Source organism: Triticum dicoccoides, chromosome 1B (genome assembly GCF_002162155.2).
Source record: "Triticum dicoccoides isolate Atlit2015 ecotype Zavitan chromosome 1B, WEW_v2.0, whole genome shotgun sequence".
NCBI lineage: Eukaryota > Viridiplantae > Streptophyta > Magnoliopsida > Poales > Poaceae > Triticum > Triticum dicoccoides.
Window position 1 is genome coordinate 448910685 of NC_041381.1, and position 16271 is coordinate 448926955.

At 47.3% G+C, this 16271-nt stretch overlaps 1 protein-coding gene across 1 annotated transcript; it reads right to left on the bottom strand.

The window, feature by feature from the left end:
• Positions 1-1244: 1244 nt before the first annotated feature.
• On the bottom strand, positions 1245-4690 carry LOC119340486 (probable protein phosphatase 2C 48). The gene is made up of 4 exons (XM_037612409.1): positions 4359-4690; positions 2505-2922; positions 2205-2428; positions 1245-2120 (listed from the first exon to the last, which is right to left on the bottom strand). The coding sequence occupies exons 1-4, from the start codon at positions 4551-4553 to the stop codon at positions 1938-1940; spliced, it is 1020 nt and encodes a 339-aa protein (XP_037468306.1). The 5' UTR covers positions 4554-4690; the 3' UTR covers positions 1245-1937.
• Positions 4691-16271: the final 11581 nt, after the last annotated feature.

The window sequence follows — 16271 nt, forward strand, 5'->3', positions numbered from 1 at the left end:
GCTGACGTCGGCGCTTTGGTGGTTTATCGACGGGTTTGTCCTCATCAGGGTTCTGATTATCCTCGTCGTCCTTTTTATCAAGAGTGTCCACCATGTATACATCATAGGTTGAAGTAGCCGTCCAATACCCTGTGACGGGTGGGACTTGGCTCGGTTCGGCATCAGCATCGTCGTCCATACCGTCAATGTCTTCGGATGCGTAGTCCAACATGTCGGTTAAATCCTCGACAGTGGCTATTAAGTGGGTGGTGGGTGGGGCATAAAGTTCCCCGCTTTTAGCCCCCAGCCCGAGCTGGGTACAGTTCGGAGGCAAAGACTCCATGATGGCGAGAGACTGCATTAATCCCAATGCTTCATCTAGGAGCGAAAGCTGGACTGGAGACAGTGGATCTGCAGGGCTGAGTTTGGCATGGGACACCTGATTGGACCCAATGAGCGCAGACCTCGACAATTCAGAGTGGTCGTCCAAAGGCAAGTCCAAGATTGCATCTGAGTCTTCGGTCGGGAGTTCCATGAGGGGAAGGAGTCCGGCGGGGCTAACGCTCCTGTCTTTGGATGATACGACCCGCCCCGGATCTAAGGCTGGGGCGGGTATGAGTGTTGACCCCTGAATGGGATCTAATAGGGGATCCGAAAAGCCTTCTTGATGGGGGCACAGGGCGGCAACCGAGGCCGCGAACCCCTCGAAGATTAGATCTCCGCGGATGCCAGCGATGTAGTTCAGGTTTTCAAACCTAATTTGGTGGCCAGGGGCGTAACTGTCGACCTGCTCGAGGCGGCTGATCGAGTTGGCGCGAAGCACGAAGCCACCGAACACAAAGACCTGTCAAGGTTTCCCTAGACACGACATCATTGTTGATGAAGAGGTGAGCCATCAACCCTTCTGTCGATGATACAGCGGAGCTCTCAATGAAACCACCAATGTCGGTGTCAAAAACGGCAGATCTCGAGTAGGGGGGCGCAAGCTATATGACTGAGGATCGATGATAACTATGATCAAAAGGACACATTGTTTACCCAGGTTCGGGCCCTCTTAATGGAGGTAAAACCCTACTCCTAACGGTCAAACAATTAGAGCTCTTACGCATCGGGCCCACCCGCCATAATTGTGATCAATTGATAAGTACTCGGCGTTTTGGGTTTTTCGAAACAACCGACCCCTGACTTGGTAATTATCTGAGAAACAAACATCTCCTCCCACTCAAAGTGCATCGCCGAAAATCATGAAATAAATCCCGGAATAATGCGAGTACCATGATTTGAACCCTGATGGGATGGGGATACTACTGTCTACCTAACCATCTCAACCACATGTTGGTTCGCATAGTAGTAGTACATCTGACATGATAAGCACGGGGATGTGTCATGTAATTAAGCCCTTTTTATTTTTTATTTTCTTCGTGATGAGCACAGGGAAGAGGGGTACTTTGGAGAATACATGTGCATGCAGGTGCGCGCCACATGCACGCGATCGGATGTCGATCACGTTCTGTCCGGCCACCTGTGCATGCGCAGTCCAAATGCGTGGACACGGCCGTAACGTGTTGCACCTGCACGCCATACACGCCCATACGTGCCTATCCTTCCGTTCCCATTTCCCAGATCCCGGGCGATCAATCATGGGCATGCATGGCATTCGCTGTAAGATGCCTCGGTCAGATATTTTTCTGGGCCACCGTTCAGATCGCAGCAGCTGTCTCGGGGTGACAATCGGAGCATATCGTCCTCATCTTTCGGTCATCCACCACCGGCAGCAGTTACTTTCGCCCACCGTCCAGGCGTCCCGATCACCAGCCGAACTACCGCACGCTCTCATCTCATGACCTGCAGTTATCATTCGATCTCTGACCGCGACGTCTGCACTCACTCTACCAAGAGAAGGACGGGCATCTCTCTCTTCCTGGTCCACAGGGCAATGCGGGGACGATGCTGTCCGTCTACGATGGCGGCGAGTGGTGGAGGAAGAGGCAGATCGCCGAGCAGTCGTCGACGGCGTAGCCCCGCCGCTTGCGCCTCCAGGCGCGGACGGCGCACTGGACCAGACGCTTCGCCGCCTTCTCCCTCTCCGGCGTGTCAGCCACGATCTGCACCGCCTCGCCGTTGGAGACCACGTCCCAAACCTGCCACCAGTTTTCCACGTCCATCAGATGATGCAGTAGAGCGCATAAATATGATATTATCGAGAGCAAGAATTTGTCGCTTACCCCGTCGGTGGCCAGGATGACGAACTGGTCCCGGGCGGTGATCCTCCTCTGCGTCACCTCCGGCGCCGAGATCACGCCGTAGTCCTTGACGCAGTAGTCGCCGAACGCACGCGACATGGCGAGCCCCGGCGCCTCCCGGTCGGGCAGCCACACCCGGTGCACGCCGGGCTCGTCCTCGTGGCAGTGCACGCGGCCCTTGCACTGCAAGATGCGCGCCTTCTCCTCTGCAAAATCAGATTTGGCTGCGAGTGAGCAACGGCCTTCTCATCAAGCATCCTGAATGTGCAGCAGCGTACTTACGAAGCAGGTTGGGTTTGAAGTCGACGGTGAGCTGGATGGCGGCGATGCTGCCGTCGTCCGACGTGGTGCCAAGAACGGCTCGCGAGTCGCCCACGTTCGCGATCACCATCGTGTCACCCTTCTTGACGACGGACAGCGCCGTGGAGCCACTGTTGACGGCGTCGAGACGGCGGCTGCGGCGGAGCTCTTCGTCCACGGCAGCGGCGGCGGCCAGGTAGGACTGCTTCCAGAGGTCGAACTGGCAGTGGCCGAGCTTCTTCTCGCCGTCGACGAGCGACGCCAGCGTGACGGCCTCCTGCCAGCGGCACAGCAACGACGGCGGCAGCGAGTCCCGGACGGCCTTGGAGACGTAGTGGCCCCACTGGCCGTGGCCGTCGAAGATGCCGCAGAAGATAGTGTCCTCCTGGCATCCGAATCCCTGAAGAAAAGTAGTGTATATTTCAGTTTGACTAGTCGAGGAGTATTTTCATTTGTTGGCATATTGACATTTACATCGAATCACACTTTTGGTTGGCCTGGCCTAATGCGATTTTTATTTTTTTCCTCTTGCAACCTGTATTCATTCGGCAGTGCAGTTTAGGACTGTAGGTAACGTACCATACCCCTTTCTGCCATCGCAGTCAGCCTCCATTTCAACAAGCCACATTGGATTCAGAAAACCAAGAAACCGAACACCGTTTTTTCTCCAACAAACCAAGACGCGTAGTAAGATGCCCTTTTGGCATGGAGTACTGTAGAAGCCAAAAGCAAGCGCCATATCCAAGGACAACGTGAACAACATGCTACAAAACCTATGCCTAGATAAGCCACGTATCACTACTTACATCAGTGAGCCTGCTTAATTAAGGGCCAACATCACTACTCCGTTTGGCATTGCTCGTTAGATTGTAAGTATATAAAACAAAATTTTACCCGTTTCTTTCTATGTACTCCCTCAGTCCCAAAATAAGGTTCTCAACTTTGTACTAGTTCTAGTACAAATTTGTACTAAGCTCAAGACACTTATTTTGGAACGGAGGAAGTATTTTATAAAAACATATCTATGTATGTTTCTTACAAAATACATACTTTTCTATTTTTAGCTTTGTATTTGTGCATTTGTTATATAATCAATTGTTCTACGGTTTCGGTTCATAAAAGAAACATATCTATGTTTCTGTACTTTTTCTAGCACGTGACAAAATGTTTTTTTCTGGAAGAAACTTATCTTTGTTGGCGTGTATATTCTTTTTTCTGGCATATTACAAACTAAATTCAGCATAATACGGCGCAAAGATAGACTGAGTCTAAGTTGTATTGAAGACTTCCCGCAGTAACAAGAAAAACTCTGTACTGAAGAGTACAAGGCGGACTAAAACACCTCGCAAAAACAAAGAGAAATTAGAAGGAAAAAAATGATTAGGCACACGGCGGGGAGAGGTTCGAACCCCATATTTTAGGAAGCCGTTTGATTTATTCTGTGGTCAGAAACGAGAACAAGCCAGCGACTAGTCCCAAGAACTGCCTACTCTTTTGGACTATTTCCTACGGCAGGGATGGGTCGATGGGACAGGGCCAACGAACCATGACAACATGCACAATATCTTCTTCGCTTGCAAAGAAAAGAACAGCACACAATCTGTTTGAAACGCTGGAACAAAACTGGTTCCTGTTTAAACTCTTGATGAAAAGATTCACCAAAAGAACTCCGCGTTGGGTGCTGAGCTCCACAAGATACTACTACGCATATGGCGCCAATGATTGCCACGACCATGAGCATAGAATTTCACGTGGAACAGAGCATCAACATGTAGCGACAGGATTACGAAGCAGAGCAGAGCAGAGGCGATGGATGGATGGATGGAAGGAACTCACCTCCCAGACGACGGAGCAGTCCTGGTTGGTGCCCTTCTCGCCGCGGCGAGACCACACGGCGGCCAAGGTCCCGGAGCCCTCGCCCCGCAGCGTCCCCGACGTCCGCAGCACCGTCCCCTGCGGATCCTCCTCCTTCCTCTCTTTTCCAGCCATCGACCGGGCCAGTCCCTGCAGCAGCGACGACAGCTGCCGCATTCTCGCTAGCCCAAAGAAACAGCCCAAAAGAGTTCGGCGGCGCAAGAGTTTCTTCTCTCTCCCCTGCTCTCTAGTTTCTGGGTGACCGACGACACTGCTGGTGGTGTGCACGGGCAAGGACAGAGCACTGACCGGCCATGGCGATGGGTGGATAGGATAGGGAGCTCGCTCGGGCGGCTTCTTTAGCTTAGGAGATGTGCTGATCGACTGATCGTTTCTCCTGGATCTTTCCTGTTCCCGGGAGTTTCTTCGGATTGAAGAAACGATCGAGCTTGGACTGGAGATATGGATAGGATCGGTCGATCAGTTTATAATTTCACTTAAGCAAGAAGGGGGGAGCAAGCAAGGATTGGGAAGCGAGGGTCGTGTTGTGGTGTGAGGTGAAATCTCGGGAGGGAGCTTTTAAAGGAGAGGAGAGCTGGAGAGGTGAGTTGGGGAAGAAGAGGTGGGACGAAGAGCCGGGCGGGCGTGCAGTGGAAGCTACAGGAAGGAAACATGCAAACCGAGGGCGAGGCAGCAACACGATCGAAGATGCTTGTTTGCCCGAGGAAAGGACGGGTATATGTTCTCGGAGACCGACTCGGCGTATTCCGTTCCGTCAACAGCTTTTCGTTGTTGCGTTTTGTCCCCGTTCCGTTCTGGAATGTGCCATGATGCCGCCTGCCGGGGCATCATGGGCAATGGCGTGTACAAGGCCGGTAGAGTGGATGAGATCTTTTCCGAAGTTGTTATGGACATTTTTTTTTTGAGGGGAGTTGTTATGGACATTTAAAGATTAGTTTTAGATGAATTATCCGTCGAGGAAAGATCTAAATCAAAAGCTAGTGTTTGTGTTTTTTTTTTCAAATGAAAGCCCGTATGTTTTAATGTAGAAATATTTTGTACTTGCATTATGTGTGAACAGAGAGAGTGTGTATGTACGCTGCATCATAGCAGTTGCAACAATTAAATTGGGGCATACTTTTAGTAAAAAAAAAAACATATACTCGAACAGCCATGTAATATAATGTGCATTGATTTTAGCAACTGGAAGGCTTTCATAAACTTTAACAAAGTTTATAGAGAAAATTATTTATACCCTCTGTTAGATAATAACGAGAAATAAATGAGACATAGAGACACGGATTTTTACGTGGAAACCCTTGCGGGAGAAAACCACGGACGCACGAAGGCGCAATCATTATAATGAAGAAGTATTACAAGCACGAGACAACAAGCCGTCTGAGGTGCGACTACATGGGGTATATAAGAGGGCAATACATGAGAGTCCTTAGAGGACAAGTAAACGAGTTGGACTCGTACGCGTCGACGCCAATGCAAAAGGCCCACACCGTATGTGCTACGTCTAGTCCAATACGGTACTAGAATTTAGATCATAATTTAACAATCTCCACCTTGATCCAAATTCCCTCTTGTAGTCGAAGAAAGTGAATAACTCCATCCAAATCAACATAAACACCTTGTGCGTCAAAGTCCATAGGACTAGTGAGAAATACCAACTAAGCCTGAGCAAAGCTCAAATTTATTGGTAGGAACTGGCTTTATCATCATATCAGCAGGATTATCATGAGTACTTATCTTGCATACCTTCAAATCACCTTCAGCAACAACATCTCGAATATAGTGAAATCTGACATCAATGTGCTTTGTCCTCTCATGATACATTGGATTCTTTGTAAGATATATGGCACTTTGACTATCAGAAAATATGGTAGGGCAAGATGAATCTCCACAAAGCTCAGTGTACAAACCTCTCAATCAGATAGCTTCTTTGCATGCCTCAGAAATAGCCATATACTCGGCATCAGTAGTGGAACAAGCCACAATAGACTGCAAAGTTGCTCTCCAACTCACAGCACAACCACCAATGGTAAAAACATAACCTGTGAGTGATCTTCTCTTATCCAAATCACCAGCAAAATCAGAATCAACAAAACCAACAAGTCCATCTCCAGTTTTCCCAAACTGTAAATAAACATTAGAAGTACCATGCAGGTATCTGAAAATCCACTGAACTGCTTTCCAATGCTCTTTTCCAGGATTAGCCATGTATCTACTCACAATACTCAATGCATATGATAAGTCAGGACGAGAACAGACCATGGCGTACATAAGTGAACCAACTGCACTTGAATAGGGAACTCTAGACATGTACTCAATATCTACATCTGACTTAGGACATAAAGCTGATGATAATTTGAAGTTTGCAGCTAACGGAGTACTTACTGCCTTGGCATTATGCATATTAAAACGACGAAGAACTTTATCAATATATCCTCTCTGACTTAGATATACTTTTCCAGACGGTCTATCTCTGGATATTTCCATGCCAAGTATTTTCTTTGCTGCACCCAAATCCTTCATCTCAAATTCATTACTCAATTGCTTCTTTAGTTCATCAATATCTGACATACTCTTTGCAGCAATAAGCATATCATCAACATAAAGGAGCAAATAAATAGTTGAACCATTGACAGTTTTCAAATAAACACAACTATCATAATTAGACCTTTTGAAACCTTGAGAGAGCATAAAGGTGTCAAATCTCTTGTACCACTGTCTAGGGGATTGCTTCAATCCATAAAGAGATTTCTTTAACTTGCAGACAAGCTTTTCTTTTCCAGGAATAACAAAACCTTCAGGTTGTTCCATATAAATATCCTCTTCTAATTCTCCATGTAAGAATGCAGTTTTAACATCCAATTGTTCAAGCTCAAGATCATGCATGGCAACAATACTGAGTAAAGTGCGAATAAAGCTATGCTTCACAACAGGAGAAAAGACTTCGTTATAGTCAATACCTGGAATCTGGCTATAACCTTTAGCAACTAACCTTGCTTTATATCTTGTCTCATCATTAGGAGAAACACCTTCTTTCCTCTTGAAAACCCACTCGCAACGAATAGGTTTCTTCTCTCTAGGTAATTTTACTAAATCCCAAGTGCCATTCTTTTCAAGTGATTCCATCTCATCATGCATAGCGGTCATCCACTTATTACTATCACCAGAAATAATAGCCTCGGAATATGAAGAAGGCTCAAAATTACCTTCAATTTCTTCTGCAACAGATAAAGCAAAAGAAACAATATTGCACTCTTCAATTAACCTGTCAGGTTTATTAATACCCCGCCTAACTCTGTCACATGCAAGATTCCAACTGGGTGGAACAATAGGCTGATTTGGAGTGGGAGTGACATGTTCATCATCAACGACGGGTTCATCATGTGCATCAACAATTTCATTACCAGATGTATCACCTGAATCAATAACATGCTCCACCTGAATAGTAGACTCCTGAACAATAGGCTGCTGTTCACTCTCAACGGGAACATTAGTAGATGAAACATCATGTAACATAGCAGATTCATTAAAGATAACATTTCTGCTAATAACCACCTTCTGGGTTTCAGGATCCCACAATTTAAAACCTTTAACACCAGACTTATAACCAAGAAAGATGCACTTAACAGCCCTAGGCTCCAACTTTCCATTATCAACATGAGCATAAGCAGTGCAACCAAAAACTCTCAACTGTGAATAATCAGCAGGTGAACCAGACCATACCTCAATTGGAGTTTTCTTATTAAGAGCAATAGATGGTGAACGATTAATGAGATAACAAGCAGTGGAAGCGGCCTCAGCCCAAAAACGCCTATGCAAACCTGCATTGGACAACATGCAATGGGCTCTAGAAATAATGATCCTATTCATACGCTCAGCAACACCGTTTTGTTGAGGAGTATAAGGAATGGTGTAGTGTCTGACAATGCCTTCAGACTTGCAATAAATTTTAAATTGCTTAGAACAGAATTCCATACCATTATCAGTGCGAAGTATCTTTACCTTCCTTTCAGTTTGTCTCTCAATCATAATCTTCCACTCCTTAAACGCTGAGAATGCTTCATATTTATGCTTCAAGAAATAAGGCCAAACTTTTCTCGAATAATCATCAATAATAGTCAGCATGTAACTTGCACCACCTAATGACTTCTTGCGAGATGGTCCCCATAAATCAGAATGCACATAATCAAGAATACCTTCAGTTGTATGAGTCGAAGTATTGAACTTCACCCTCTTGTGCTTGCCGAAGATACAGTGCTCACAAAATTTCAATTTACCAGGTTCATATCCATCAAGAAGACCTCTCTTGTTTAACTCTGCTAAACCAAGTTCACTCATATGTCCAAGACGCATATGCCAAAGGTTAGCAGCATCACAATCAGAATTTTTTGAAACAACTGGAGTAGCGTTACCTGAAACAGTAGAACCTCGAAGGTAATAAAGACCATTGGTCGAACTTAAATCACCTTTCATCACAATAAGGGAACCTTTGGTGACTTTCAAAACACTATCTCCACCTGAATACTTGTACCCCTTTGCATCAAGGGCACTAACAGAGATAAGATTTCTCTTCATCTTCGGAATATGCCGAACATCTGTCAAAGTTCTGATCATGCCATCAAACATCTTGATTCGAACGGAACCTATGCCTTCAATCTTGCATGGTGAATTATCAAAACCCAAAACGGAACCAGCTGAAGTAGTGGAATCAAAAGTATTAAACCAATCTCTATGTGGACACATATGAAAAGTGCATGCAGTGTCAATACCCACTCATCATTAGTCTCAACACATCCAGCAATAACGACAAGAGCTTCATCGGAACTATCATCACGAGCAACGTTAGCAGAATTGTCACCTTGTTTGTTACCTTTCCTCTTTTCCTTGTTCTGCAACTTGAAACACTCAGAGATGTCATGTCTGTCTCTCCTGCAATATCTGCAATACTTCTTGTCTCTGGATTGCGACCGGCCCCTGTAGCCGTTCTTACTTTTGCCTCTGTTTTCATTATTGGATTTCTTCTCCTTTGTCCTGCCACGAACAGATAATCCCTCGGCTTGGGATGAACTTGAACCGTCATGAGGCACCATTAATTTCATCTTCTCCTTAGAGTTCAAAGCTTCATAAACTTCATTAAGTGTGAGAGTATCACGACTGTATAATATGGTGTCTCGAAAATTGGTATAAGAACTCGGCAGTGAACAAAGTAACATTAAAGCGGTATCCTCCTCTTCATACTTAACCTCCATTGCAGCAAGGTCAGATATGATCTCTTTAAATTCTGAAATATGATTCAAAACATTACCTCCCTCGGGTAACCTGTGCAGGAATAATTTTTGCTTCAGATGCATCTTGCTGGTGAGATCTTTAGTCATGCAAATCCCTTCCAGCTTTAACCATAGAGCGGCGGCAGTTTTCTCACTCAAAACTTCCTGCAAAATATTATTATGCAAATGGAGTTGAATTTGTGACAAAGCCTTACAATCAATTCTTTTCTCCTCGTCAGTCCAATCTTGAATTCGGCTCTTCCCAAAACTATCCAGTGCTTCATCATAGTCGGACTGTGCCAACAACACCCGCATCTTGACTTGCCATAGGGTAAACCTTGTGTCACGGTCCAGCAGCGGAAGATCGTACTTCATGGATGCCATGAGTCGATAAAATCTGTGTACACAAAGTAGTACAAGCCGATAGAAAAATTCTTGATAGAATTAATTTGCGGAGCAAAGAACAAAAAAAGATAGCACCTGGTAGCTCTTTGTGTGGATGTAACAATCAGATGAGAAAATAAATCTGATCAACTAGTAACTAATACTAGTCTTCACGAGCGGATGGATATCTCCACGTCTCGTACCGTAGTAGTACTAGAACTCTGATCTGATGCTTGACACGAGTAGTACTCGGGCTGCCTCGGGACTTGATGTTGTACATAGAGCAGCAGCGGAACTCGGCAGCTCGTGTGATGTGCGCCGTACGAACACCTGTCGGTCTCGGCGGAACAGCTGTCGAACACGAACAGTGGATCTCTGCGACGGCGCGCAGCAGAAAATCAATCCCGTGTCGGATTCGACGGATCGCGGGAGACGGCTAAGGAGGACAGACCGCAACCCTAATTCTCTTGTCTCAAATCTCGTATCTTGCAACTTGGCTCTGATACCACTTGTTAGATAATAACGAGAAATAAATGAGACAGAGAGACACGGATTTTGACGTGGAAACCCTTGCGGGAGAAAACCACGGACGCACGAAGGCGCAATCACTATAATGGAGGAGTATTACAAGCACGAGACGACAGGCCGTCTGAGGTGCGACTACATGGGGTATATACGAGGGCAATACATGAGAGTCCTTGGAGGATAAGTAAACGAGTTGGACTCGTACGCGTCGACGCCAACGAAAAAGGCACACACTGTATGTACTACGTCTAGTCCAATACGGTACTAGAATTTAGATCATAATTTAACAAATACTTTTTTTTGGAGAATACGCATTGTTGCGTATCATTTCATTGATAGGGGGGTAGTACAGGGTGCAACTCTAGGGATTGTGCGTTGAAGGCGACCCGAAGAGTGCAACATGAGCAGAGGGGAGGGTGCTCAGCCTCGCTACAATAAATCTTAGGTTACAGGAATGATGGATGCTAACTCAGTTGCTCCAGCACGTGCCCACAGGCGGGCCTCATCTTTGATTGTGCGAGCAAGATCATCATTACATGGCCTGGCATTGTCGAAAACGGCAGCGTTGCGGTGCTTCCAAATGGACCAGGCAGTGAGTGCGATGAGCGAGTTAATCCCCTTACGAGACAAAGCCAGGGCAGTGTTGTTGGTCTTGCACCACCAGTCGAAGAAGGCGTCGGTGGAGCACGGCGTAGGGATTGGTAGACGGCACCATGAGAGGATTTTGTGCCAAGTAATCCGGGAGAAGACGCACCGGGCAAGCAGGTGATCCAAGGACTCGAGCTCTTGGCCGCATAGCTTGCAGAGGGGATCGTGAGGCAATCCGTGGCGAGCGCGGCGCTCAGCCGTCCAGCAATGATCCATCGAGGCAAGCCAGAGAAAGAACTTGGCGTTGTCAGGCGCCCACGATCGCCAGATGAGACGCCAGAAAGGGCTGGCGGTCGATCCATGGAACAAGGCTTTGTAAGCAGAGCTTGCTGTGTAGATCCCATTGTTAGTCCATTTCCAAGAGATTCTGTCCGGCTCGGCAGAAGGGTGAATGCTTTGGATCCGTCGCCACAAATCGACGTACTCGATCGCAGCAGCGGCGCCCATGGCACCATGGATGTCCTCAATCCAGAGCGAGTTTTGCAGGGCCTCAGAGACGAGGCATTGGCGCCGCCGCCGCCGCGGCACAAGTGCTATGAGAGCGGGGGCAATCTCCGTGGCCGATGACCCATTGATCCAATGATTGATCCAGAAGTGGCAGGTCCGTCCATCCCCGATGGTCCAGGTGGTGGAAGCGCGAAAAAAGTAATTGTAGATTTGGTATTTTAGATGTTGATTTTTGTTCATAAATTTGGTCAAAGTTTGAGTAAAAAAATATGTCAAATACACACTATATTTTGGGACAGATTGAGTACTTGATAATGTGATCTGCGTCGATTGAAAAATAGTGTTAGTGGATATTGATGTGGCATAATTGTTGAGAGAATTAGAGATGGTAGGAATCAATAATTTAGATATATACTAGCTTATTTTATTTTCTCGAACACGCACGAGTGTGCGTATCATTCATTAAAGAAGAAGAGGGGTGGGGAGCCCCAATCCACCAATACAACATTCAGCTTATTTACAAGCGGATTTCATCCGACCAACCTGCTATTTACATAAGGCTAACTACTCGTGCCCTATCCGCTCCACCCTAGCTGGCTCCTGCCCTAAGACCTCACCGTTAATCAGGCCTGCCTTTGCCCAGATAGCCCCCTCCGCTTGTATCTTCTGCAACACACCTGGTTGAGATGGGGTGTGTCCCTCGAACACGATGTCATTCCTATGCTTCCACAACGTCCAAATTACCAATAAACACAAAGCCCGAGTAGACTTCCGATGCTCCATGCTCTCCTCCTGTCTCATGCACCAATCGCCCAGATTCTCACCTTGCAGGGGGAGGTACTCCATCCTTCCAACCAACGAGGTGCACCAATGCCATACCTGCCTCGCAAAGACGCAACCGATGAGTAGATGTTGCATGGTCTCGTCGTGTTGGTCGCAGAAGGGGCAAGCGTCTTGGTGTGGTAGCCCTCGGCGTGCACGCCGGTCCGAGGTCCAACAACGGTTCCTGAGGGCAAGCCAGGTGAAGAAACGACATTTTAACGGAGCCTTCGACTTCCAAGTAAACGGCGCTGTCGGAGATCGTTGCCGTCCCATGAATTTTGCCGCGTATGCCGACCTCGCCTCGTGCGTTGGGGTAGGAATTAGTTGCAACACAATTCAGTGAGACTGGGACATGATTATTTTGATTAATATGATATGAATACCGGAACTAAATGGTGATATGATTTATTGTATTTAATTATTCATATTATACATATAGTGAATATATCTACCATAATAGTTTTTTCATCCAATTAATTTTTTTCTCATGCATGGTTGTTCCATGTTTAGATGGAATTTTTCATGAATAATTTTGGCAGGCTTGCATGTTAATATGAACATGTTGATGGGGTACATACGATTGTTCTTGATAACTATGGCACGGTTCGCTATTTGGCATGAAAAGAACCATGAGCCTCCTTCTCTCAAGAAAAACACAACAAATTAATTGTGTATTATTACTCTCGTGCAAAACCTGACTGTATATAATTTTGTTTATGTTTAACTTGCAGCATACATGATGCAAGGACTGAAACATGTACAACAACCACACTCGCTCCGGAAAATGCTAACAAAGCTCAGGCTCCATAAATTCTGAGAAATTCAAATTTTAACCTTTTAAGTTTCAAAGAATTATGAATTTTCATATACATAAGGATGTATATACTACTCCCTCCATCCCATAATATAATAGCGTTTTTGACGCTACACTAGCGTAAAAAACGCTCTTATATTATGGGACGGAGGGAGTACGTGTTTGCAAAGTTTCATGACGCAATGCATTTTATGTGAGCTAATTTTTGTTTTCATGTAGCTCTCATCAAAAACATATTTCTTCATGAAAATTTACGGACATGAACCACATACCCGTATGTACATGTGTAAAGAAAAATCTGAATTTCTTGCAATATAGTGGTTAGTTTTAAACTTTTGCAAAATTTCAGACTCCATGGATATAGAAGCCAAACGTCTTACATTTTGAGAGCGAAGCAGTAAAATTTAGGAGCCCTTTCGTGGCGAAACCTGTCCAACAACTCCACACCGCATCGTCTGCACAGCGCGGCCACTGGCGGGAGGACACTTGGTTCGGTCTGTGTGCGCGTGGTGTAGATTCTCGGGGGTGAGCGAGATTGCCGGAAAATGATGAGGTGTGATGTTACTTAGGCCCTGTTTGTTTCATAAGTCCTAGGACTTTTTTAAGTCCTAACTTATAAGTCATAAGTCCCTACCGAGGCAGAAAATGATGAGGTGTGATGTTACTTAGGCCCTGTTTGTTTACAGGGACTTATAAGTCCATGTTGCACCGCTGCAACGAGGCTCAGGAGAGGGCCTGTCCGGCGATTGGAGGCTCCGTTGCAATGAACCGAGGCAGAACGAACCAAGGCGGGGCAGCGACGGGGCGGGCGACGGGGCGTGCGGGGGAACGAGCCTGGAGCGAATAAGTCCCAATAAGCTCCTCCCTGAGAGTCTTATTTGATAAGTCCCAAATCACCACAATAAGTCTCAATAAGTCCCTTGTGTTTGGTTTAGGTGGGATTTATAGGAACTTTTTTAAGTCCCTAAACCAATAAGTCCCTGGAAACAAACACCCCCTTAGGCCACCTAAGTTGGTTTCCTTTTCCTCATCACACTACATGCGCTCTTTGACGTTGATTTGACCGGCGATTTGTCCTGGCTTGCCCTAAGATGCCATGGCCATAGGTTTACTATATGTGGCACCGTTTGTGCACACACCAGATCATAAGGGGGCAACCGAGTACGATGATAATCATTGTTCCGCCGCGGGGGAGTGACCTGGTCACGCCTCGAATCTCCATACTGATCTCTCAGAGGGGGCAACGTTCGGCTCCTCCTGGAGCCGAGTGGGCTGTGAGCCGACTGGACCATCTCGGCGCAGACTGATGCGCTATGGATGTGATCCCGAGACTGCGACACAGCCGCGTTCTGTGATAGAGCTGTCTTCAAGAGGGCTCAGATCTGGCGAATCCCTTCCCCTTTTGTGGAACCAGAGGGCTGGATAGAATCAATGATCCTGGTAATCGCCGCCAAGTTTTGCAGTAGGATGTTGAGCACTCGGTAGTTCTGACTGGAGCTTGGTTGTTGACGGGCGCAATCGTCCAATTCCTTCTGCAGTCGCTCAAGGTGCTCGTGCTCAGCCATAGTGGCTAATCGCACCAACTCCACGACCAGGGCCTCAGGAGTTGCCCCCGTGATGGGGGTGCGCAAGGCTTGCTCGTTCCTCTGCTCCCGAGTGAGAGCTTGGAGAACGTACGGCTTGTGGCCAGCGGAATGGTCATCTCCCTGGTCGTTGTTAGTGCGCCCGTGCGATGTACCCACGTGGCCGTCGCGGGCACCTCCAAATCCAGGGGGACCATGCTATTCCGTGCCAGCCATGAGCACCTCGACAGTGAACTCAATGCTCTCGCACTCGGACCTATCTGTGGAGTCCTCATGGAGGCAGGCGAAAAGGTCGAGGGCAGGCTCGTCGGGCTCGAGTGTCGCAGCCTAGAAGGCCACAACATGTTTGACCCATCGCTGGAGCGCCTAGAGCGCTTGCAAGGGCGGCCAGCGGGGAGTAGGGGAGCCACTCGGTATGGCGCCGATGGCTGGCGGAGAAGAACTATGTAGGATGATGCGCAGAAGTGCGCCGTCCCGCGGACGGGCAGCGACTCCATGTCTAGCGGGTCTTCCGGGAGCCACACTGAATCATTGGCGATGAAGCTTAGAGCTTCAAAATGGATCTCACCGCCGAGGATCATGGTGATGATGAAGAATTCCAACTGCTCTGGATAATTACTAGACGCGCTGCCCCAAGGTGTGGGCGCCAACTGTCGCGACAATGAACCTGACAATGAGTATTAGGGGTACGAACAAGGGACAGAGCCTAGCTACGGCGCAAGTGTATCATTCGGATTTAGCAAGTTTGGGTCCCTCTTGGAGAGGTAACAACCCTGTGTCTCGTGCCCGAAGGCTTGTGTTTTCTCTTGGGGTGTATGATTACAATGGATGTTGGACCCTTGCCATGGAGCTGAGGAGAGGCTTATATAGAGTGTGCCTCGACCCATCAATGCCATGTTAAAAGGGAGTTGAATGAGCATAACTATAGCAGTTACCTCGAAGACATGCCCACTACGATCTGGGCGGCACGCCTAGCCCACATCACCTCGAGCATCTAGAAACGCCGCTCCGGCGTGAGCATAGCATAGGTGGTCTTCTTCTACCAGGCCATGGCGGCGGCTAATGACGAGGAAACAGGGAGGGGAAGGGAGGGAGGGAGAGAGAGAGCACTAGTAGAAAAGAGGGCTTTGGTCCACCCCGGGTTAGCCCATTAGTCCCGGTTCAGTCTAGAACCGGGACTAATGGGGGCATTAGTCCCGGTTCGTGCGTCCAGGGGCCACGTGGGCCATTTGTCCCGGTTCATCTGGACCTTTTAGTCCCGGTTGGTGCCACGAACCGAACCCTTTAGTCCCGGTTCGTGCCACCAACCGATACTAATGGGGTTTGAGGCATTAGTACCGGTTCATGGCACGAACCGGTACTAAAGGTCCCATTTTCAAACTCTACC

Excerpts from the sequence above, each read along its gene's own strand:
- LOC119340486 (XM_037612409.1), bottom strand. The coding sequence starts at position 4,553 with ATGCGGCAGCTGTCGTCGCTGCTGCAGGGACTGGCCCGGTCGATGGCT. Across the intron at positions 2,923-4,358 it reads ACTGCTCCGTCGTCTGGGAG|GGATTCGGATGCCAGGAGGA; the intron begins GTGAGTTCCTTC and ends ACTTTTCTTCAG. Across the intron at positions 2,121-2,204 it reads TCATCCTGGCCACCGACGGG|GTTTGGGACGTGGTCTCCAA; the intron begins GTAAGCGACAAA and ends AACTGGTGGCAG.